The sequence below is a fragment of the Oncorhynchus mykiss genome, chromosome 6 (genome assembly GCF_013265735.2).
Source record: "Oncorhynchus mykiss isolate Arlee chromosome 6, USDA_OmykA_1.1, whole genome shotgun sequence".
NCBI lineage: Eukaryota > Metazoa > Chordata > Actinopteri > Salmoniformes > Salmonidae > Oncorhynchus > Oncorhynchus mykiss.
The window spans coordinates 84,792,819-84,815,194 of NC_048570.1; the positions used below are offsets into that span (position 1 = coordinate 84,792,819).

General features: G+C 44.3%; 1 protein-coding gene across 2 annotated transcripts in view; it reads left to right on the plus strand.

Moving 5' to 3' along the window:
• LOC110511357 (aldehyde dehydrogenase family 1 member A3) overlaps nucleotides 1-22,376 on the plus strand; it is a 35,260-nt gene extending 12,884 nt beyond the window's left edge. The window contains exons 6-13 of one of the 2 annotated variants that reach the window (XM_036981270.1): nucleotides 1,158-1,286; nucleotides 4,072-4,185; nucleotides 4,776-4,878; nucleotides 5,434-5,618; nucleotides 12,643-12,807; nucleotides 15,154-15,311; nucleotides 20,539-20,613; nucleotides 20,763-22,376. In XM_036981270.1, coding sequence (XP_036837165.1) covers nucleotides 1,158-1,286; nucleotides 4,072-4,185; nucleotides 4,776-4,878; nucleotides 5,434-5,618; nucleotides 12,643-12,807; nucleotides 15,154-15,311; nucleotides 20,539-20,613; nucleotides 20,763-20,832 — 999 coding nt within the window. In that variant the 3' untranslated portion in view covers nucleotides 20,833-22,376. The remainder of the gene's footprint in view (nucleotides 1-1,157; nucleotides 1,287-4,071; nucleotides 4,186-4,775; nucleotides 4,879-5,433; nucleotides 5,619-12,642; nucleotides 12,808-15,153; nucleotides 15,312-20,538; nucleotides 20,614-20,762) is intronic. The other variant, XM_036981271.1, reaches the window with a different exon arrangement.

A 22,376-nucleotide genomic window follows, 5' to 3' on the forward strand; every position in this document is an offset into this window, starting at 1 on the left:
GCTACAAAAATGAAGCTTTGAGTTTGGATTGGTTTAAAAAAAAAAACTGCATTTTACCTAAGGTTCTAACTTCAACTCCATCTGAGGGTGAAATAAAATCTGGGACATGGACTGGAAATGTAATCCTAATCTCTACCTTTCTTCACAAAGCATTCTCTCTCTTAATCCAACTGAAGTATACCGTTACAGGAACATGACTGTTTACAACTATACATTAAGGTCCCAAATGGCACCCTGCGCCCTATATAAGGCACTACTTATGACCAGGGCCCCCCACTATATGGCAAATAGGGTGTCATTTAGGATGCTCCCTTACAGATCCAAAAACACATCCATATTTCCTTTTTGATGATATTAAGGTCAGATAGCTTGGGGTGGGATGGTGATCCATGTGGGTTAGAGTAAAGGCTATCACATTGCACCGTGTTCACTAGAGTCTAGACCAGACTGGGGTATCATTTCTATTCCTACATTTTGACTGACTGAATGCGGCCGATGGGCTTTCTCTGCTAGCATAAGTATATATCTTCTTATGTTGCTCCGGCAACAAAGGAACAAGCAGGCTGTTGTTCCACTTGGGAGATTATATCATCAAAATGAAATTTATACTGAAGGACGTCGTGTAATTACTAAAAGCACCACTGGCACTCACGCAGACCATGAGTCATCGCTTAGGAAAAACAGGAAGCTTGTTTTTAGGGTTACACATCCCAAAAAATCCCTAATTGTGGCGGGCTGTATCCAAAGCATTGTAAAAGTTAACCATGCTTAAACAGTAAACATTAGGATTCTTACACGTGTTTGCTGTCTAATTTGTGTTTGAGGGTCCGGTTATTTGTTCATTTCTTTCATTAAGTTCTCTGTAGGGAGAAGAACAGGGCAGAGAGAAGAGAGGTTTTTGAAGCAGATTGTTTGAATCATCACTTTATAGAATGACAGCACAACGGTCTTGATTTGCTCTCTAATCAAATCATCACAGTACATCTCTGTACTGAAAGAGATATATCTTGAAAACTTAGCTGCTGACATGCAACAAATAAAGGCATCATATTAACACTGGACTAATGAAGAAAATACTAAAATATCGTTTTTGAGTGAACTATCCCTTTAAGTGTTCAACCTGCCTGTCAAATATACACTTGTTTTGTGTCTCCTAGTGGAACTTCCCCCTGCTGATGTTCATGTGGAAGGTGGCCCCGGCGCTGTGCTGTGGTAACACTGTGGTCATCAAGCCAGCCGAGCAGACCCCTCTCACAGCCCTGCACGTAGGATCTCTCATCAAAGAGGTGAGAGAAACTTTTAAGAAGAACAGGGGCCTCCAACTCCGTTGCTGAAGAGCTATACTGGGTGAGCATGGTGCAGACTGAAGGGGCTGTGATTGGTTGATTATTTGGAATGGTCAGGTGTGCCAGTGTTGGATTGGTTGATTATTTGGAACAGTCAGGTGTGTCAGTGTTGGATTGGTTGATTATTTGGAACAGTCAGGTGTGTCAGTGTTAGATTGGTTGATTATTTGGAACAGTCAGGTGTGTCAGTGTTGGATTGGTTGATTATTTGGAACAGTCAGGTGTGTCAGCGTTAGATTGGTTGATTATTTGGAACAGTCAGGTGTGTCAGTGTTAGATTGGTTGATTATTTGGAACAGTCAGGTGTGTCAGCGTTAGATTGGTTGATTATTTGGAACAGTCAGGTGTGTCAGTGTTAGATTGGTTGATTATTTGGAACAGTCAGGTGTGTCAGTGTTGGATTGGTTGATTGTTTGGAACAGTCAGGTGTGTCAGCGTTAGATTGGTTGATTATTTGGAACAGTCAGGTGTGTCAGTGTTAGATTGGTTGATTATTTGGAACAGTCAGGTGTGTCAGCGTTAGATTGGTTGATTATTTGGAACAGTCAGGTGTGTCAGTGTTAGATTGGTTGATTATTTGGAACAGTCAGGTGTGTCAGCGTTAGATTGGTTGATTATTTGGAACAGTCAGGTGTGTCAGTGTTAGATTAGTTGATTATTTGGAACAGTCAGGTGTGTCAGTGTTAGATTGGTTGATTATTTGGAACAGTCAGGTGTGTCAGTGTTAGATTGGTTGATTATTTGGAACAGTCAGGTGTGTCAGCGTTAGATTGGTTGATTATTTGGAACAGTCAGGTGTGTCAGTGTTAGATTGGTTGATTATTTGGAACAGTCAGGTGTGTCAGTGTTAGATTGGTTGATTATTTGGAACAGTCAGGTGTGTCAGTGTTAGATTGGTTGATTATTTGGAACAGTCAGGTGTGTCAGTGTTAGATTGGTTGATTATTTGGAACAGTCAGGTGTGTCAGTGTTAGATTGGTTGATTATTTGGAACAGTCAGGTGTGTCAGTGTTACATTAGTTGATTATTTGGAACAGTCAGGTGTGTCAGTGTTAGATTGGTTGATTGTTTGGAACAGTCAGGTGTGTCAGTGTTAGATTGGTTGATTATTTGGAACAGTCAGGTGTGTCAGCGTTAGATTGGTTGATTATTTGGAACAGTCAGGTGTGTCAGTGTTAGATTGGTTGATTATTTGGAACAGTCAGGTGTGTCAGTGTTAGATTGGTTGATTATTTGGAACAGTCAGGTGTGTCAGTGTTACATTAGTTGATTATTTGGAACAGTCAGGTGTGTCAGTGTTAGATTGGTTGATTGTTTGGAACAGTCAGGTGTGTCAGTGTTGGATTGAAAGTAAAGCCGGCACTCTCTGTAGCTCTCCATGATCGGATTTGGAGAATCTTGCATTGCAATGAAGAGAGATATTATATTATTATATATTATATAACTATATAACTATCCTTTATAACTGGACAGAAAAACAACAGGCGGCAGGGTAGTTAGAGCAGGGTAGTTAGAGCGTTGGACTAGTAACTGGAAGGTTGCAAGTTCAAACCCCCGAGCTGACAAGGTACAAATCTGTCGCTCTGCCCCTGAACAGGCAGTTAACCCACTGTTCCTAGGCCGTCATTGAAAATAAGAATTTGTTCTTAACTGACTTGCCTAGTTAAATAAATAAAAAATCTATTGGTCCTCCTCAGGACACATTGACTATTACGTCTGTCGCCCAGGAGACTCACCTGAGGTCAAACTATAGACCCTTCTCCTATCCTTTCCTTTCCTTCCTTCTGTCCTGTCCTTTTCCTCCCTCCCTCTCATCTCTCCTCATCCTCTCCTTTCCTGTTCTGTCCTGTATTGTCCTTTTCCTCTCCTCTCCTCTCCTCTCCTCTCCTCTCCTCTCCTCTCCTCTCCTTTTCGCTCCTCTATTACAAACATCTTGATCTTTCCCTTTACTCTGCTCCTCATGTCGGGGCTCAGGAGAGCAAATATCAATGTCTTCAGCGTAGATCCTACATCAAAGGCAGGGGATTACCCCACCAATACTGTGTGTGTGTGTGTGTGTGTGTGTGTGTGTGTGTGTGTGTGTGTGTGTGTGTGTGTGTGTGTGTGTGTGTGTGTGTGTGTGTGTGTGTGTGTACAGTATGAAATGAGACTGTAGTAGTGCCTCGCAGGTCATGAGACGTTTGGTTTCAAACCTATTTGGCTTCTCTTACCGGCCATTAGTCCAAATGATCCCGGGCTGTTTTATACCCAGAGGAAAGCCCTGGTCTTATGTGATTAGACCAGTTCGCTTTTATCATGTCGACGGTAATGATTTTGAAAGGGAAAGAGTTCTGCTTCTAATCATTGGGTATATGAGAGTTGTTCAGCCAATCAAAGACGACACTGGAAATTGAATAGAAAAAAATACTTATTTATTATATATATATAAAATAAAAAGCACCAGAGTAACTCTCTCATACTCACACACTGTGCTCCTTAAAGGGACATTTCACTCTTAAATGAAAGTTTGTCCTATATTTCCAGACCTTGAGAGTAGTCCAATGTTAAGGTGAAACCATGTCCCACAACATGGGTTTTGTGTGTAGATCCTGATAACTTTGATTTAAAAGTGTAATGTATCTTTAACTCATCCATGTTGACTGGGTTAAGAAGTAGCGAGTAGCGTACCTTATTCCCTTGCACATGGTTCTGATCACTAACATTGGTCGTCGGGTTGCCATGATAGGCCGGTTTCCCCCCCGGAGTGGTGAACATCGTGCCAGGGTTCGGCCCCACAGCAGGTGCAGCCATTGCTAGCCACATGGGCATCGACAAAGTGGCGTTCACGGGTTCTACAGAGGTACGTGCATGTTTGGAAGTATGCATAATGCTGGAAGCGACTGGCAAACTGGTTGGAGGATTGTTTTTTTTTTGGAACTGTTCAGTATTTATTCCAAAATGAACATACCTGGGTTCAAGTAGTATTTTTCTTTCAAATAGTCTGCCTGGAGTGTCAGATGGGTGGGGTTTGCACTTTTGGGACTAGTTTGTGTGTTCCATTGTGCCAGACAAGCTCAATCAAGTGCAGCTAAAGTATCCAAAGGAAACAAATACTATTTGAACCCAAGGCTGAAAATAAATTATTTTTCAGAGCCAAGAGGGGTACAGGATTGTAAAAGAAACACACTAAAATGTTCAGAAATATACTGAGGGTTTTATAATAAATGTCACATTTATTTGACACTTGTTTAAAAATGTTGGTATCTCTCTCATTTCGGCATGCAGTACATGTATTCATTAACAATCTGTCTCACCGATACCAGTCCCTCGGGCCCTATCAAATCCCAATGTACATTTAAAAAGAGTATTTGTTTGAACTGAATTTGCCATATGACACATTGTTATATGACTTCCCCCTGTGATCCGTCCTCGCCCTGTTTGTCTCCCCAGGTAGGCCAGTTGATCAAAGAGGCCGCAGCAAAGAGTAATCTGAAAAGAGTGACCCTGGAGCTGGGTGGGAAGAACCCCTGCATTGTCTTTGCTGACTCGGACTGTAAGTGATGTGGTTTCTGTCTCTCTATTAAACCAACAAGGCAGAGAGAGAGAACAAAGACAGCAGCTCTGCTCGGCGCAGAGGAAAGGCCTTTCACACAGTGTGTGTGATCAACAGTGTGCTTGTAAGCAATAGAGATGGAGACTGATTGCGAACTGTGTGATGGTTATCATGACGGACATTGTATCATCGTGGCTCCTAGCCTATCCAACATATCAACAATATAATATGATAACCCAGCGGGCTAAACTGGTTGCAATGACGTCTTTACAACGTCTCTGAAAACGTCGTGGTCAGGTTGTATACAGGTTGTAAAGAGACAGGGTTTCTTTTAAATGTGTTTGTGACCAGAAAAATACATGTTTACCTGGCTCTAATCTTGTTATCTGACGTCTCTACGACCAGAAACCAAGTTTACAACCAGAAAATTATGCCATTATCATGCCAAATCTTGCCCTCAGGGAAGATCTGGCCAATTGTTATGTTATTACTCTGAGGGACTCTTAGGCATTTGGCGACAGCCTTCGTCAACATCTATCCTATGTTCACTAACAGTGCAGTTGGCAGTGGAGGAGACCCAAAAGGGAGCCTTCTTCAACCAGGGCCAGTGCTGCACGGCCGCGTCGCGTGTCTTCGTGGAGGAACAGGTCTATGAGGAGTTTGTACGCCGCAGCGTCGAGAGTGCCAAGAGTATCGTCATAGGAGACCCCCTGGACCCACGTACATCACATGGACCACAGGTGTCTCTTCTCTCCTCTCCCCCTCTCTTCACTCTTCTCTCTTCTCTCCTCTCCTCCTCTCTTCTCTCTTCTCTCCTCCTCTCCCCCTCTCTTCTCTCTTCTCTCTTCTCTCCTCTCCCCCTCTCTTCTCTCTTCTCTCCTCCTCTCTTCTCTCTTATCTCTTCTCTCCTCCTCTCTTCTCTCTTCTCTCTTCTCTCTTCTCTCCTCCTCTCCCCCTCTCTTCTCTCTTCTCTCCTCCTCTCTTCTCTCTTCTCTCCTCTCCTCCTCTCTTCTCTCTTCTCTCCTCCTCTCCCCCTATCTTCTCTCTTCTCTCCTCTCCCCCTCTCTTCTCTCTTCTCTCCTCCTCTCTTCTCTCTTCTCTCTTCTCTCCTCCTCTCTTCTCTCTTCTCTCTTCTCTCCTCCTCTCCCCCTCTCTTCTCTCTTCTCTCTTCTCTCCTCTCCCCCTCTCTTCTCTCTTCTCTCCTCCTCTCTTCTCTCTTCTCTCTTCTCTCCTCCTCTCTTCTCTCTTCTCTCTTCTCTCTTCTCTCCTCCTCTCCCCCTCTCTTCTCTCTTCTCTCCTCTTCTCTTCTCTCTTCTCTCTTCTCTCCTCTCCTCCTCTCTTCTCTCTTCTCTCCTCCTCTCCCCCTCTCTTCTCTCTTCTCTCTTCTCTCCTCTCCCCCTCTCTTCTCTCTTCTCTCCTCCTCTCTTCTCTCTTCTCTCTTCTCTCCTCCTCTCTTCTCTCTTCTCTCTTCTCTCCTCTCCCCCTCTCTTCTCTCTTCTCTCCTCCTCTCTTCTCTCTTCTCTCCTCCTCCTCTCTTCTCTCTTCTCTCTTCTCTCCTCCTCTCCCCCTCTCTTCTCTCTTCTCTCTTCTCTCTTCTCTCCTCCTCTCCCCCTCTTCTCTCTTCTCTCCTCTCCCCCTATATTCTCTCTTCTCTCCTCCTCTCTTCTCTCTTCTCTTTTCTCTCCTCCTCTCCCCCTCTCTTCTCTCCTCCTCTCCCCCCTCCCCCCTCTCTTCTCTCCTCCTCTCCCCCCTCCCCCCTCTCTTCTCTCCTCCTCTCCCCCTCTCGTCTCTTTTCTCTCCTCCTCTCCCTCCTCTCTTCTCTCTTCTCTCCTCCTCTCCCCCCTCTTGTCTCCTTTCTCTCCTCCTCTCCCGCTCTTGTCTCTTTTCTCTCCTCCTCTCCCGCTCTTGTTTCTTTTCTCTCCTCCTCTCCCCCCTCACGTCTCTCTTCTCTCCTCCTCTCCCCCCTCTCGTCTCTCTTCTCTCCTCCTCTCCCCCTCTCGTCTCTTTTCTCTCCTCCTCTCCCCTCCTCGTCTCTTTTCCCTCCTCCTCTCCCGCTCTTGTCTCTTTTCTCTCCTCCTCTCCCCCTCTTCTCTTTTCTCTCCTCCTCTCCCCCTCCCCCCTCTCTTCTCTCCTCCTCTCCCCCTCTCGTCTCTTTTCTCTCCTCCTCTCCCCCCTCTCGTCTCTCTTCTCTCCTCCTCTCCCCCCTCTCGTCTCTCTTCTCTCCTCCTCTCCCGCTCTCGTCTCTTTTCTCTCCTCCTCTCCCCCTCCCCCCTCTATTCTCTCCTCCTCTCCCCCTCTCGTCTCTTTTCTCTCCTCCTCTCCCCCCTCTCGTCTCTCTTCTCTCCTCCTCTCCCCCCTCTCGTCTCTCTTCTCTCCTCCTCTCCCCCTCTCGTCTCTTTTCTCTCCTCCTCTCCCCTCCTCGTCTCTTTTCCCTCCTCCTCTCCCCCTCTTGTCTCTTTTCTCTCCTCCTCTCCCCCTCTCGTCTCTTTTCTCTCCTCCTCTCCCGCTCTTGTTTCTTTTCTCTCCTCCTCTCCCCCTCTCTTCTCTTTTCTCTCCTCCTCTCCCCCTCTCTTCTCTCCTCCTCTCCCCCCTCCCCCCTCCCCCCTCTCTTCTCTCCTCCTCTCCCCCCTCCCCCCTCTCTTCTCTCCTCCTCTCCCCCTCTCGTCTCTTTTCTCTCCTCCTCTCCCTCCTCTCTTCTCTCTTCTCTCCTCCTCTCCCCCCTCTTGTCTCCTTTCTCTCCTCCTCTCCCGCTCTTGTCTCTTTTCTCTCCTCCTCTCCCGCTCTTGTTTCTTTTCTCTCCTCCTCTCCCCCCTCACGTCTCTCTTCTCTCCTCCTCTCCCCCCTCTCGTCTCTCTTCTCTCCTCCTATCCCCCTCTCGTCTCTTTTCTCTCCTCCTCTCCCCTCCTCGTCTCTTTTCCCTCCTCCTCTCCCGCTCTTGTCTCTTTTCTCTCCTCCTCTCCCCCTCTTCTCTTTTCTCTCCTCCTCTCCCCCTCCCCCCTCTCTTCTCTCCTCCTCTCCCCCTCTCGTCTCTTTTCTCTCCTCCTCTCCCCCCTCTCGTCTCTCTTCTCTCCTCCTCTCCCCCCTCTCGTCTCTCTTCTCTCCTCCTCTCCCGCTCTCGTCTCTTTTCTCTCCTCCTCTCCCCCTCCCCCCTCTATTCTCTCCTCCTCTCCCCCTCTCGTCTCTTTTCTCTCCTCCTCTCCCCCCTCTCGTCTCTCTTCTCTCCTCCTCTCCCCCCTCTCGTCTCTCTTCTCTCCTCCTCTCCCCCTCTCGTCTCTTTTCTCTCCTCCTCTCCCCTCCTCGTCTCTTTTCCCTCCTCCTCTCCCCCTCTTGTCTCTTTTCTCTCCTCCTCTCCCCCTCTCGTCTCTTTTCTCTCCTCCTCTCCCGCTCTTGTTTCTTTTCTCTCCTCCTCTCCCCCCTCTTGTCTCCTTTCTCTCCTCCTCTCCCGCTCTTGTCTCTTTTCTCTCCTCCTCTCCCGCTCTTGTTTCTTTTCTCTCCTCCTCTCCCCCCTCTCGTCTCTTTTCCCTCCTCCTCTCCCCCTCTTGTCTCTTTTCTCTCCTCTCCCCCTCTCGTCTCTCTTCTCTCCTCCTCTCCCCCTCTCGTCTCTTTTCTCTCCTCCTCTCCCCTCGTCTCTTTTCCCTCCTCCTCTCCCCCTCTTGTCTCTTTTCTCTCCTCCTCTCCCCCTCTTGTCTCTTTTCCCTCCTCCTCTCCCCCCTCTCGTCTCTCTTCTCTCCTCCTCTCCCCCTCTCGTCTCTTTTCTCTCCTCCTCTCCCCTCCTCGTCTCTTTTCCCTCCTCCTCTCCCCCTCTTCTCTTTTCCCTCCTCCTCTCCCGCTCTTGTCTCTTTTCTCTCCTCCTCTCCCGCTCTTGTTTCTTTTCTCTCCTCCTCTCCCCCCTCTCGTCTCTCTTCTCTCCTCCTCTCCCCCCTCTCGTCTCTCTTCTCTCCTCCTCTCCCGCTCTTGTCTCTTTTCTCTCCTCCTCTCCCCCTCTTCTCTTTTCTCTCCTCCTCTCCCCCTCCCCCCTCTCTTCTCTCCTCCTCTCCCCCTCTCGTCTCTTTTCTCTCCTCCTCTCCCCCCTCTCGTCTCTTTTCCCTCCTCCTCTCCCGCTCTTGTCTCTTTTCTCTCCTCCTCTCCCCCTCTTGTCTCTTTTCTCTCCTCTCCCCCTCTCGTCTCTCTTCTCTCCTCCTCTCCCCCTCTCGTCTCTTTTCTCTCCTCTTCTCCCCCTCTCGTCTCTTTTCTCTCCTCCTCTCCCCCTCTCGTCTCTTTTCTCTCCTCTTCTCCCCCTCTCGTCTCTTTTCTCTCCTCCTCTCCCCTCCTCGTCTCTTTTCTCTCCTCCTCTCCCCCCTCGTCTCTTTTCTCTCCTCTTCTCCCCCTCTCGTCTCTTTTCTCTCCTCCTCTCCCTCTCTCGTCTCTTTTCTCTCCTCCTCTCCCCCCTCTCTTCTCTTCTCTTTATTTTCTTCTGGCGCCTCTCAGACAGGTGTTTGGATAGCAGAGCAGACACAGTTTGTCAGAAAGTCTCCACTGACACAGAGCAAGCCGTCCAAACTCCACAACCCTTAGTCATTGTGCCTGTGATACCGCCAGTAGAAATAAATCTCAAATTTGTCAACTTACAGCAAAATGCTCAAATATGGGGCAACAGACAGTATACAGTATTCAATACCAATACCAGATCAATGTGGAGCTATATACAGGAAGTACCAGTACCAGATCAATGTGGAGCTATATACAGGAAGTACCAGTACCAGATCAATGTGGAGCTATATACAGGGAGTAGCAGATCAATGTGAGGCTATATACAAGGAGTACCAGTAGAGGTAGATATGTACATAAAGGCAGGGTAAAGTGACTAGGCATCAGAATAGATAATAAGAGTAAAATTAAGAACAGAGTAACTGCAGCATGTGTATACATGTGTATATATAGTCTAGTGAGTGTGTATATAGTGTATATATATATAGTCTAGTGAGTGTGTATACGGTGTGTATATATAGTCTAGTGAGTGTGTATATGGTGTGTATATATAGTCTAGTGAGTGTGTATATATAGTCTAGTGAGTGTGTATATTTAGTCTAGTGAGTGTGTATATATAGTCTAGTGAGTGTGTATACGGTGTGTGTATATGTAGTCTAGTGAGTGTGTATATATAGTCTTGTGAGTGTGTATATATAGTCTAGTGAGTGTATATATAGTCTAGTGAGTGTGTATATATAGTCTAGTGAGTGTGTATATAGTCTAGTGAGTGTGTATATATAGTCTAGTGAGTGTGTATATATAGTCTAGTGAGTGTGTATATATAGTCTAGTGAGTGTGTATATATAGTCTAGTGAGTGTGTATATAGTGTGTATATATAGTCTAGTGAGTGTGTATATATAGTCTAGTGAGTGCATATATAGTCTAGTGAGTGTGTATATATAGTCTAGTGAGTGTGTATATATAGTCTAGTGAGTGTGTATCTAGTGTGTTTATATAGTCTATTGATTGTGTATACAGTGTGTGTATATATAGTCTAGTGAGTGTGTATATATATAGTCTAGTGAGGGTGTATATATAGTCTAGTGAGTGTGTATATATAGTCTAGTGAGTGTGTATATATATAGTCTAGTGAGGGTGTATATATAGTCTAGTGAGTGTGTATATATATAATCTAGTGAGGGTGTATATATAGTCTAGTGAGTGTGTATATATAGTCTAGTGAGTGTGTATACTGTGTGTATATATAGTCTAGTGAGTGTGTATATATATAGTCTAGTGAGGGTGTATATATAGTCTAGTGAGTGTGTATATATATAATCTAGTGAGGGTGTATATATAGTCTAGTGAGTGTGTATATATAGTCTAGTGAGTGTGTATACTGTGTGTATATATAGTCTAGTGAGTGTGTATATATATAGTCTAGTGAGTGTGTATACTGTGTGTATATATTGTCTAGTGAGTGTGTATACTGTCTGTGTATATAGTCTAGTGAGTGTGTATACTGTGTGTATATAGTCTAGTGAGTGTGTATACTGTGTGTATATATTGTCTAGTGAGTGTGTATACTGTGTGTATATATTGTCTAGTGAGTGTGTATACTGTCTGTGTATATAGTCTAGTGAGTGTGTATATATAGTCTAGTGAGTGTGTATATATAGTCTAGCGAGTGTGTATATATATTGTCTAGTGAGTGTGTATATATAGTCTAGTGAGTGTGTATATAAAGTCTAGTGAGTGTGTATATATAGTCTAGTGAGTGTGTATATATACAGTGCCTTGCGAAAGTATTCGGCCCCCTTGAACTTTGCGACTTTTTGCCACATTTCAGGCTTCAAACATAAAGATATAAAACTGTATTTTTTTGTGAAGAATCAACAACAAGTGGGACACAATCATGAAGTGGAACAACATTTATTGGATATTTCAAACATTTTTAACAAATCAAAAACTGCAAAATTGGGCGTGCAAAATTATTCCGAATACTTTCGCAAGGCACTGTAGTCTAGTGAGTGTGTATATAGTGTGTATATATAGTCTAGTGAGTGTGTATATATTGTCTAGTGAGTGTGTATACGGTGTGTATATATAGTCTAGTGAGTGTGTATATATAGTCTAGTGAGTGTGTATATATAGTCTAGCGAGTGTGTATATATATTGTCTAGTGAGTGTGTATATATAGTCTAGTGAGTGTGTATATAAAGTCTAGTGAGTGTGTATACGGTGTGTGTATATAGTCTAGTGAGTGTGCATATGGTCAGTGCAAGACAGAGTCAGTGCAGATAGTTTGGGAACCATTAGTTGACTATTTAGCAGTCTGGCTATTCAGCAATGTTATGGTTTTGGGGTTGAAGCTGCCTTGGAGCCGATTGGTCCGAGAGCCGATGCTCGGGTACCGTTTGCCGGATGGTAGCAGAGTGAGCAGTCTATGGCTTGGGTGGTTGGAGTCTTTGGTAATTATTCACGATTAGATCAGTTCCCAACTTTGGACCAAATCCTACAGATGTAGGAGCTTCATTTGAGCCAGTTTGCTACGGCAGGGAAATAATCCTGCAGCAACAGGAAATGTGAATTATAATGTGGATTTGGTTAATGGACATTTTTGTAGGGGGTTGACACATTTTTCGTAAGGGCAAATCAAGTCTGACATTTCTAAGTGGAAATTACAAACTTTAGAAGCCTTTTTAAAACTCCAAAAGTTTGCATTTCCTGTGGTGCAGGAAAATTCTCAGTAACAAAAAAGTGATCAAATAAAGATCCTATATCTGTAACTTGAGAGCTCTGTGCTTAGCTCAGATATTCATGTAAGTCATGCAGTGAAGTCAATCCAATATTATCTTAAGTTAACCGTGCAGGCCACAATTTAGGATTCAGTCCTTTACTTTTAGTCTACAGCTGACAGCATGAGAAGATGTGGGACAGTTACAGAACGTATCCTTCAGGTCTTGTCTGACAGAAACGTAGTTTCCATTACGCCGGTGGTTATCAGCTATCAGTATGGGTTCACTAAAGATCACTTGTGGTGGGAGCAGAAAATCTCCCATTATTTTTCTAGCTGTTCTTTCTTTTGCTCCTGTGCCAACTTTGGATGTGTGTAAATGAATACTCCCTTTATAGCCATTACTTTACCTTTTGTGTAATGACATCACCCTGCCTGCCTCCAACTCCAACTCCCTCCCTCCCTCCCTCCCTCCCTCCCTCCCTCCCTCCCTCCCTCCCTCCCTCCCTCCCTCCCTCCCTCCCTCCCTCATCTCCTCTCCTCTCCTCTCATCTCCTATCTTCCCCTGTTCCTCCAGATTGACCAGAAGCAGTTTGATAAGATACTGGAGTTGATTGACAGCGGGAAGAAGGAGGGAGCCAAACTGGAGTGTGGGGGCGTGGCCATGGAGGACACAGGCCTCTACATCCAGCCCACCGTATTCTCCCATGTCAAGGACCACATGCGCATCGCCAAGGAAGAGGTGAGAGATCCAAATTCTGATCTATGGTCAGTTTTGTGATTTTCTTGTCAGATGGTTAAGGTTAGGATTGGGGGATGATGCTTCCGTCCACCCAACGCTGCCTGAAGAAGACTCTAACAGTCGAAACCTGTCCTGATATTAATTATAAACTGGGTGGTTCGAGTCCTGAATGTTGATTGCCTGACAGCCGTGGTACTGTATATCAGACCGTATACCACTGGTATGACAAAATCTTTATTTTTACTGCTCTGATTACATTGTTAACCAGTGTATAGTAGCAATAAGGCACCTCGGGTGTTTGTGAGATATGGCCAATATACTACGGCTAAGGGCTGTATCGAGGCACTCCGCGTTGCTTCGTGTGTAAGAACAGCCCTTAGCCGTGGTATATATACCACACTCCCTCTGACCTTATTGCTTAAATATACCACAGGCAGATCATTCTGTTCTCTGTATATAATACCTGTAAATAGTCACCTGAACTTTTTCTGCATCGTACTGTGTCTTTGTTCTGTGATTGGAGGAAGGAAAGCTGATCCTAGATCTGTGATCTGTGTCTATGGGAAACTTCTACCCAGAGCTAGGGGTTTCTAATGTTGGCTTTACAGTGATTTCATTCATAAAAATGAGAACGCCACCACTGGTCCAGGCAGTTTTGTTGTATACCACTGCCATCTTCTGGTGGTGTGGTTGAAGTGCAGGTTCAGACAACTGTATATCTATGGTTCAAACAAGGTCATAGTCACGGAAATGGATGGAGGGCGCTTCTTTACATCTGTGGCATAATGGCTTCTGTGACAGCATGGCCAGCGCCATGTAGATCTTTCTCCAATTGAAAGTAGTCAATTTATTCTTGTTTTTCTTCTATGAGTCGGTAGACAAACTGAAAGTGTGTACACTGCCACCTAGTGTGTGTTTTCTAAACAGGCATAAAGCCATGGTTGGTGATTTAATGCCGCCTGCCATTCATTGGCTGATCCCTCCTGCTGACCTGGATAGAATTCTGCCATCCTTCCTTAACCCATAGAAAGGTCCACCCAATTGACTACTTTAAAATGGTAAAAGTGCTCAATGGATCTGCCCATGCTAATACTGGCTTTGTGGTATTAGAGCTGTCTATCCAAGTCTATGGTCATGGTAAAGCAGGATCATATCATAGAAATACATAGAGGACTCTAGTGGCCAAAAGCCGTTTTAGCATGGGCAGCGCTATTGAGGACTTTCACCATTTTTATGTAGTCAATTGGGTGGGACTTCCTATGGGTTAAGGAATGATCACATAATTCCATCCAGGTCATCAGGAGGGATCAGTAAATTAATTATAATCGTGAAAAAACATTCCATTACTATAGGTGGCAGTAAATTGCCAACCTTGGCTTTATATCTGTTCAAACAACACACTGCAGGTGAAAAGATGTCGCCGAAGAACATGGCTGACGTTTTATATTCTCCCAACCAATTGTGATATTTATAGCCTCGTTATTGTTATTCTTATTGTGTTACTTTTTATTCTTATTTTTTACTTTAGTCTATTTGGTAAATATTGTCTTAACTCTTCTTGAACTGCACTGTTGGTTGAGGGCTTGTAAGTAAGCATTTCACGGTAAGGTCTACATTTGTTGTATTCGGCACATGTGACTAATAAAGTTTGATTTGATTGGATTTGAAGTATGTAGCCTTTTAGTTTGTTTACCAACTCATCAAATTAGTAGCAGAAGAAAATGTACTACTTAAAAATGGAGATGGCCTCAATGGCACTACCCATGCCCCCACATGCCCCCATGCCCCCACATGCCCCACAGACCAATTGTGGCAGATGCAATGTTACATCCTATACATATCTCTATGGGTTGTATTCACTAGACACCAAACGGAAGAAAATGGACTGACACAGGGAGGAACCTGAACCTGTCAAATAACAAACGCTTGTGTTTTTTATTATTAATACCACCCAAGGCTGTTCTGATTGGTGCTGATTGATCCTACAGACATTTATTTGGACACAACACAACATTGACATGGTTCAGCAGTGAAGTCATTGCATTTTTTAATATAACATTTTCTTCACATTATTCATCAAATCCAAGTCAATCTAAATTGGGCGTTGAACTGACATCTGTGGCCTGTGAGGCTTTGCTTTATCCTTCTCCTGCTGACCATGGCCTGTTTGATTACATAACAAACCTACCTGTCTCTCCTCCTTGAGGTAATCACTGATCCAACAAACTGATAGGTGTAAGCAATTACCAATTACCAGCCATGTCACATCAGGGATTTCTTCAAAGGAGGGCAGTAGGAAGGATGCATTTGAACAGGGCATGTAATCTTCTCCATGACCCCATCCAGATCTTCGGCCCGGTCCAGTGTATATTCCGATTCAAGAGCCAGCAGGAGGCCATAGAGAGAGCCAACAGTACGGAGTACGGCTTGGCTTCTGCCGTGTTCACACGCAATCTGGACCGGGCTCTCTCTGTGTCTGCCGCCCTGGAGACTGGCACTGTCTGGTAGGTTACTGTTAACTCCTGAACAATGGTACCTTGCTAGTATCACTACATATGACTACAGCAACAACTATTAGCTGCTACTATTCCCATCCTAACAATTCAATACTAGTACTAATATCCAAAATAGTGTAAGGATGAGAACTGGATGCTAGTGATTGATTAGTAATGTCTGACAAGTTCCTATAAATACTGTAGGTTAGTCCCATAGAGATAGATAGAGCACTCATCTTTGTATCTGTTACAGAATGGGCAGCGCCATTGAGGCTATCTTCATTTTAAAGTAGTCAATTTGGTTCTTTCCGATTGGCTGAACCCTCCTGATGACCCGGTTGGACATGACTCCAACAGGGTCACCAGGAGGGATCAGCCAATGAAGTTGGAATTGCCAACCAGTTGACTACATTCAAATGGTGGAAGCCCTCAATGGCGCCTCTATAATTCTCTATGGTTAGTCCTCTCTCCTGCAGACAGACTAGTTGACATAATGCTCGTTACAACCACTACTACTACCACTACTACTACTACTAATAATAATAATATTACTGCTACCACTTCTACTACTATTACTACTGTTACCATTGGCCCAAAGCCAACCACTACTCCTTACCATTACTACTTTATTATTCATTTACTCCATGTGCTGCTAACTACTACTTTCTACAGTACAACTTCTATTAGCATTTTACCCATGTACTCCCTATTCACTCTGACTCCGTATCCCCTACTTATACCTCTTCATGTGAGAACGCAGCTGTAGCTGCACCTTGTGGCCACAAGATAGAGCCGGGTAGATAGGTAGGTATCCCAGATGAAGCTCCTCTGTGTGGCAGTGAGAGAAGGACAAGGAGTGGGAGAGAAAAAGGAAGAAATGTTTTTATTTCACCTTTATTTAACTAGGTAGGCTAGTTGAGAACAAGTTCTCATTTGCAACTGCGACCTGGCCAAGATAAAGCAAAGCAATTTGACACATACAACAACAGAGTTACACATGGAGTAAAACAAACATACAGTCAATAATACAGTAGAAAAATAAGTCTATATACAATGTGAGCAAATGGGGTGAGATAAGGGAGGTAAAGGCAAAAAAAGGCTATGGTGCGAGGTAAATACAATATAGCAAGTAAAACACTGGAATGGTAGATCTGCACTGTAATCTGTACTGTCCTTAAACCAACAGGGTTTCCTGAGTGATCATAGACCTCAGTCTGAACGTTTATGTTACGTCATGGCAGGAGGGTAGGACCATCAGAACATGAGGTTTGGGCCACATTAGGATTGTACAAATTAAGGTTATGACACTGGATGGGTATGACATGCTATCGCTTCCCTGGTTAATTCTGGGATGGAACTGAAGTTACTGTAAACAAATACATGACTCTGCTTATTCTCCTCTCTCTCTCTCTCTCTCTGTCTGTCTCTCTTTCTCTCTCTCTGTCTGTCTCTCTCTGTCTCACTGTCTATCTCTCTTTCTTACTGTCTCGCAGTCTGTCTGTCTGTCTCTCTCTCTCACTCTGTCTCACTTTCTGTCTTTAAATCTTTTTATTTCACCTTTATTTAACCAGGTAGGCCAGTTGAGAACACCTTTATTTAACCAGGTAGGCTAGTTGAGAACAAGTTCTCATTTACAACTGCGACCTGGCCAAGATAAAGCATAGCAATTCGACACATACAACAAGACAGAATTACACATGGAATAAACAAAACATACAGTCAATAATACAGTAGAAAAAAAGAACAAAGTCTATATACAGTGAGTGCAAATGAGGTAAGATAAGGGAGTTAAGGCAATAAATAGGCCACGGTGGCGAAGTAATTACAATATAGCAATTAAACACTGGAATGGTAGATGTGCAGAAGATGAATGTGCAAGTAGAGATACTGGGGTGCAAAGGAGCAAGATAAATAAATAAATAAATACAGTATGGGGATGAGGTAGATAGATGGGCTGTTTACAGATGGGCTATGTACAGGTGCAGTGATCTGTGAGCTGCTCTGACAACTGGTGCTTAAAGCTAGTGAGGGAGATATGAGTCTCCAGCTTCAGTGATTTTTGCAGTTCGTTCCAGTCATTGGCAGCAGAGAACTGGAAGGAAAGGTGACCAAAGGAGGAATTGACTTTGGGGGTGACCAGTGAGATATACCTGCTGGAGCACGTGCTACGAGTAGGTGCTGCTATGGTGACCAGTGAGCTGAGATAAGGCGGGGCTTTACCTAGCAGAGACTTGTAGATAGCCTGTAGCCAGTGGGTTTGGCGACGAGTATGAAGCGAGGGCCAACCAACGAGAGCGTACAGGTCGCAGTGGTGGGTAGTATATGGGGCTTTGGTGACAAAACGGATGGCACTGTGATAGACTGCATCCAATTTGTTGAGTAGAGTGTTGGAGGCTATTTTATAGATGACATCGCCGAAGTCGAGTATCGGTAGGATGGTCAGTTTTACGAGGGTATGTTTGGCAGCATGAGTGAAGGATGCTTTGTTGCGATATAGGAAGCCGATTCTAGATTTAATTTTGGATTGGAGATGCTTAATGTGAGTCTGGAAGGGCAGTGATCGATTGAATAGCATGCATTTAGTTTTACCTGCATATAAGAGCAGTTGGGGGCCATGGAAGGAGAGTTGTATGGCATTGAAGATCGTCTGGAGGTTCGTTAACACAGTACCCAAAGAGGGGCCAGAAGTATACAGAATGGTGTCGTCTGCGTAGAGGTGGATCAGAGAATCACCAGCAGCAAGAGTGACGTCATTGATGTACACTGAGAAGAGTCGGCCCGAGAATTGAACCCTGTGTCTCCCCCATAGAGACTGCCAGAGGTCCGGACAACAGGCCTTGTGATTTGACACACTGAACTCTATCAGAGAAGTAGTTGGTGAACCAGGCGAGGCAATCATTTGAGAAACCAAGGCGGTCGAGTCTGCCATGCCAATGTGGTGATTGACAGAGTAAAAAGCCTTGGCCAGGTCGATGAATACGGCTGCACAGTAATGTCTCTTATCGATGGCGGTTATGATATCGTTTAGGACCTTGAGTGTGGCTGAGGTGCACCCATGACCAGCATAGCGAAGAAGGTACGTTGGGATTTGAAATGGTCGGTAATCTGTTTGTTAACTTGGCTTTCGAAGACCTTAGAAAGACAGGGTAGGATAGATATAGGTCTGTAGCAGTTTGGGTCTAGATTGTCACCCCCTTTGAAGAGGGGGATGACCGCGGCAGCTTTCCAATCTTTGGGAATCTCAGACGATACGAAAGATAGTTTGAACAGGCTAGTAATAGGGGTTGCAACAATTTCGGCAGATAATTTTAGAAAGAGAACAGTGTTTCCTAACCTCAGAGCAGTGGGCAGCTGGGAGGAGGTGCTCTTATTCTCCATGAACTTTACAGTGTCCCAGAACTGTTTTGAGTTTGTACTACAGGATGCAAATTTCTGTTTGAAAAAGCTAGCCTTAGCTTTCCTAACTGCCTGTGTATATTTGTTCCTAACTTCCGTGAAAAGTTGCATAACACGGGGGCTATTCGATGCTAATGCAGAACGCCACAGGATGTTTTTGTGCTGGTCAAGGGCAGACAGGTCTGGAGTGAACCAAGGACTTTATCTATTCCTGGTTCTAAATATTTTGAATGGGGCATGCTTATTTAAGATGGTGAGGAAGGCACTTTTTAAAGAATAGCCAGACATCCTCTACTGATGGGATGAGTTCAATGTCATTCCAGGATACCCCGGCCAGGTCGATTAGCAAGGCCTGCTCGCAGGAGTGTTTTAGGGAGCGTTTGACAGTGATGAGGGGTGGTTGTTTGATCGCAGACCCATTACGGATGCAGGCAATGAGGCAGTGATCGCTGAGATCTTGATTGAAAACAGCAGAGGTGTATTTGGAGGGCGAGTTAGTTAGGATGATATCTATTAGGGTGCCGGTGTTTACGGATTTGGGGTTGTACCTGGTAGGTTCATTTATAATTTGTGTAAGATTGAGGGCAACAAGCTTAGATTGTAGGATGGCCGGGGTGTTAAGCATGTCCCAGTTTAGGTCACCTAGTAGCACGAGTTCAGAAGATAGATGGGGGGGGGGCAATCAATTCACATATGGTGTCAAGGGCACAGCTGGAGGCAGAGGGTGGTCTATAGCAAGCGGCAACGGTGAGAGACTTGTTTCTGGAAAGGTGAGTTTTTAGAAGTAGAAGCTCGAATTGTTTGGGTACAGACCTGGATAGTAAGACAGAACTCTGCAGGCTATCTTTGCAGTAGATTGCAACACCACCCCCTTTGGCAGTTCTATCTTGGCGGAAAATGTTATAGTTAGGAATGGAGATTTCAGGGTTTTTGGTAGTTTTCCTAAGCCAGGATTCAAACATGGCTAAGACACCCGGGTTGGCAGAGTGTGCTAAAGCAGTGAGTAAAACAAACTTAGGGGGTAGGCTTCTAATGGTAACATGCATGAAACCAAGGCTTTTACGGTTACAGAAGTCAAGAAATGAGAGCACCTGGGGAGTGGGAGTGGAGCTAGGCACTGCAGGACCTGGATTAACCTCTCCATCACCAGAGGAACAGAGGAGAAGTAGGATAAGGGTACAGCTGAAGGCTATACGAACTGACTGTCTAGCATGTTCGGAACAGAGAGTAAAAGGAGCAGGTTTCTGGGCAAGATAGCATAGATTCAAGGCATAGTGTACATACAAAGGTAAGGTAGGATGTGAGTACATTGGAGGTAAACCTAGGCATTGAGTAATGATGAGAGAGATATAGACTCTAGAGATGTTAAAAACCAGGTGATGTCATCGCATATGTAGGAGGTGGAACAACATGGTTGGTTAAGGCATATTGAGCAGGGCTAGAGGCTCTACAGTGAAATAAGACAGTAATCACTAACCAGGACAGTAATGGACGAGGCATATTGATATTAGAAAGAGGCATACATAGCCAAGTGAACATATGGGTCCAGTGAGTGGTTGGGCTTCTACTCCCGTACCGGCAGTAGAAGGGGTCCGGATATTGTAGCCCAGGAGTGGGCTTCGGTGGTAGCCCAGGAGCCCTAGCCGGGCTAGCTTCAGGCTAATTTGTGCTTGCTCCGGGATGGAAACGCTAGCCAGGAGTAGTCACCCGTGATTGCGATTAGCTTGTTGCGAAGATCCAGATGAAAAGGTTCAGAGTTTGCGGAAGGAATCCGGGGATAGAAAAATAGGTCCGTTATGCTCTCTCACTCTCTCTCACTTTCTGTCTCTCTCTCTCTCAGGGTAAACTGCTATAACGCCCTCCATGCCCAGGCACCATTCGGAGGATACAAAATGTCAGGCAATGGACGAGAGCTGTAAGTCACTTCTCTTCAACACTATGTGTGATGGTTTGGGTTTACTAGTTTGTTTACCCACACATTTTGCACATTTTTAACACAATGTGAATGATTAGAACAATACAAATGATTTAGTATTTATTAACCTTTGTATTTTGATTCCTCAGGGGTGAGTATGCATTGGCAGAGTACTCTGAGGTGAAAGCTGTGACCATCAAACTGACTGAGGCACTGTGAGGGACACAGGAGAGACCACAAACCACTACTAGAGCCCAGCCCAGCACTACTCTGTCATCAACTCAGGCTGTGTCCCAACACTCTGAAGCCACTCCCTTTCATCATCTTCTTGTCTCCTTTCATTTATCACCTTTGGTCATAAAGAGTTTGATTTGTGCGTTTGCTGTGCTCAAATCCTATTCAACGCCTATTTCACCTATCACTCAAAGTCATAAGGTGAAAAAGCCAAGGAAAGGACGCCATCGAAGGGTGTTGGGACACTGGAGTGGCTTGAAGTGGCTTTCTTTCCTTGGCAAATTAAAGGAAACAAGGTAGAGGTGGCCAATCTGGAAGTGAATTGGGACGCAGCAAAACCCTATTAGCGTTTCAGACCCTCCCACAGCTCTATTGCTCCAGGGATGTATTCATAGGAACCAATTGGAAGCAAATGGGACGAAATGGGAGGGACCTACCTGAATTTGTCCAATAGAAATTGCTACGGTTCGCAACACTTTACACTAGTGAATACACCCCAGCCTTTTACAATACCACAGCACTTCAGAGCTTCACTAATAATAACAAATAAAAAAATGTGTTTCTTAATTTGGGGTTTTCTGATATGAATGTTCTTCTCTCATTTTGAGGAGCATTTTCTCCCTTTTCAAATGGTGGAATGAATTTTAATTCCCGTTCCAAACAAGGTAACGTTTACCTCTATTTTTAACTTTCTAATGCCCAGAAGAAAGACATGTTTTTAATCCACTACAATAACAATATATAGGTCTAGTACTGTACTAGCAAACCTTAACTGGCATTTTAACACTTTTAAACACTTTACATTGCATTGCATTTGGATCTGTGTACAATATCTTTCAGAGTTGCTCATCTATAAGGTCTTGACCAGCGTGGCAACATTCTGCTAACTTTACTACAATTCCCAGGTTTCACAGAAATACTGGTCAGATTCAGGGATTGATGGAAAACCTGGGAATTGTCTGAAAGTGAACAGAATTTTGCAGCACTAGTCTTGACTCCTGAGTACTGTTATTAACATATTGTTATGTCTTGGGTGACGATACCCCTGATGATTTTTGTATGCTTTGTGGTTTTATTGAACTAAATGTAGGAAGTTTTGCAAATGGTTTGATGTAATGTATTTCTTTGCAATACATATGGGGCTGGTTTCCCAAACTAAAACAACATTTCAATGGAGATTCTCATTTGAGATTTGTGTTTAATCCAAGCACTCGGGTTAATCTGTGTCTGGGAAACCGGAGCCTAATTCCATAAAGTAAAACCTGGGGCTTGTGTCCTATTGGTGTTTTTAATGGTATAACAATGCTACTGAAAACTGCCATTATGTTGAAAATACAAGTCATTTGGACTCCAGTAATGTCTCCAATGGGAGGTAAACCATTCCTTGTCACAATATGCACCATATGTGAGATGTTACAATGTATAACAAACCACAAGGAAACAAGTCATTCTGTTTGTTTCATTTGCTAGACTCTCACTTTTTATATGGATATTTAAATACACATTTTAAATAAAAGGAAATGGAATGT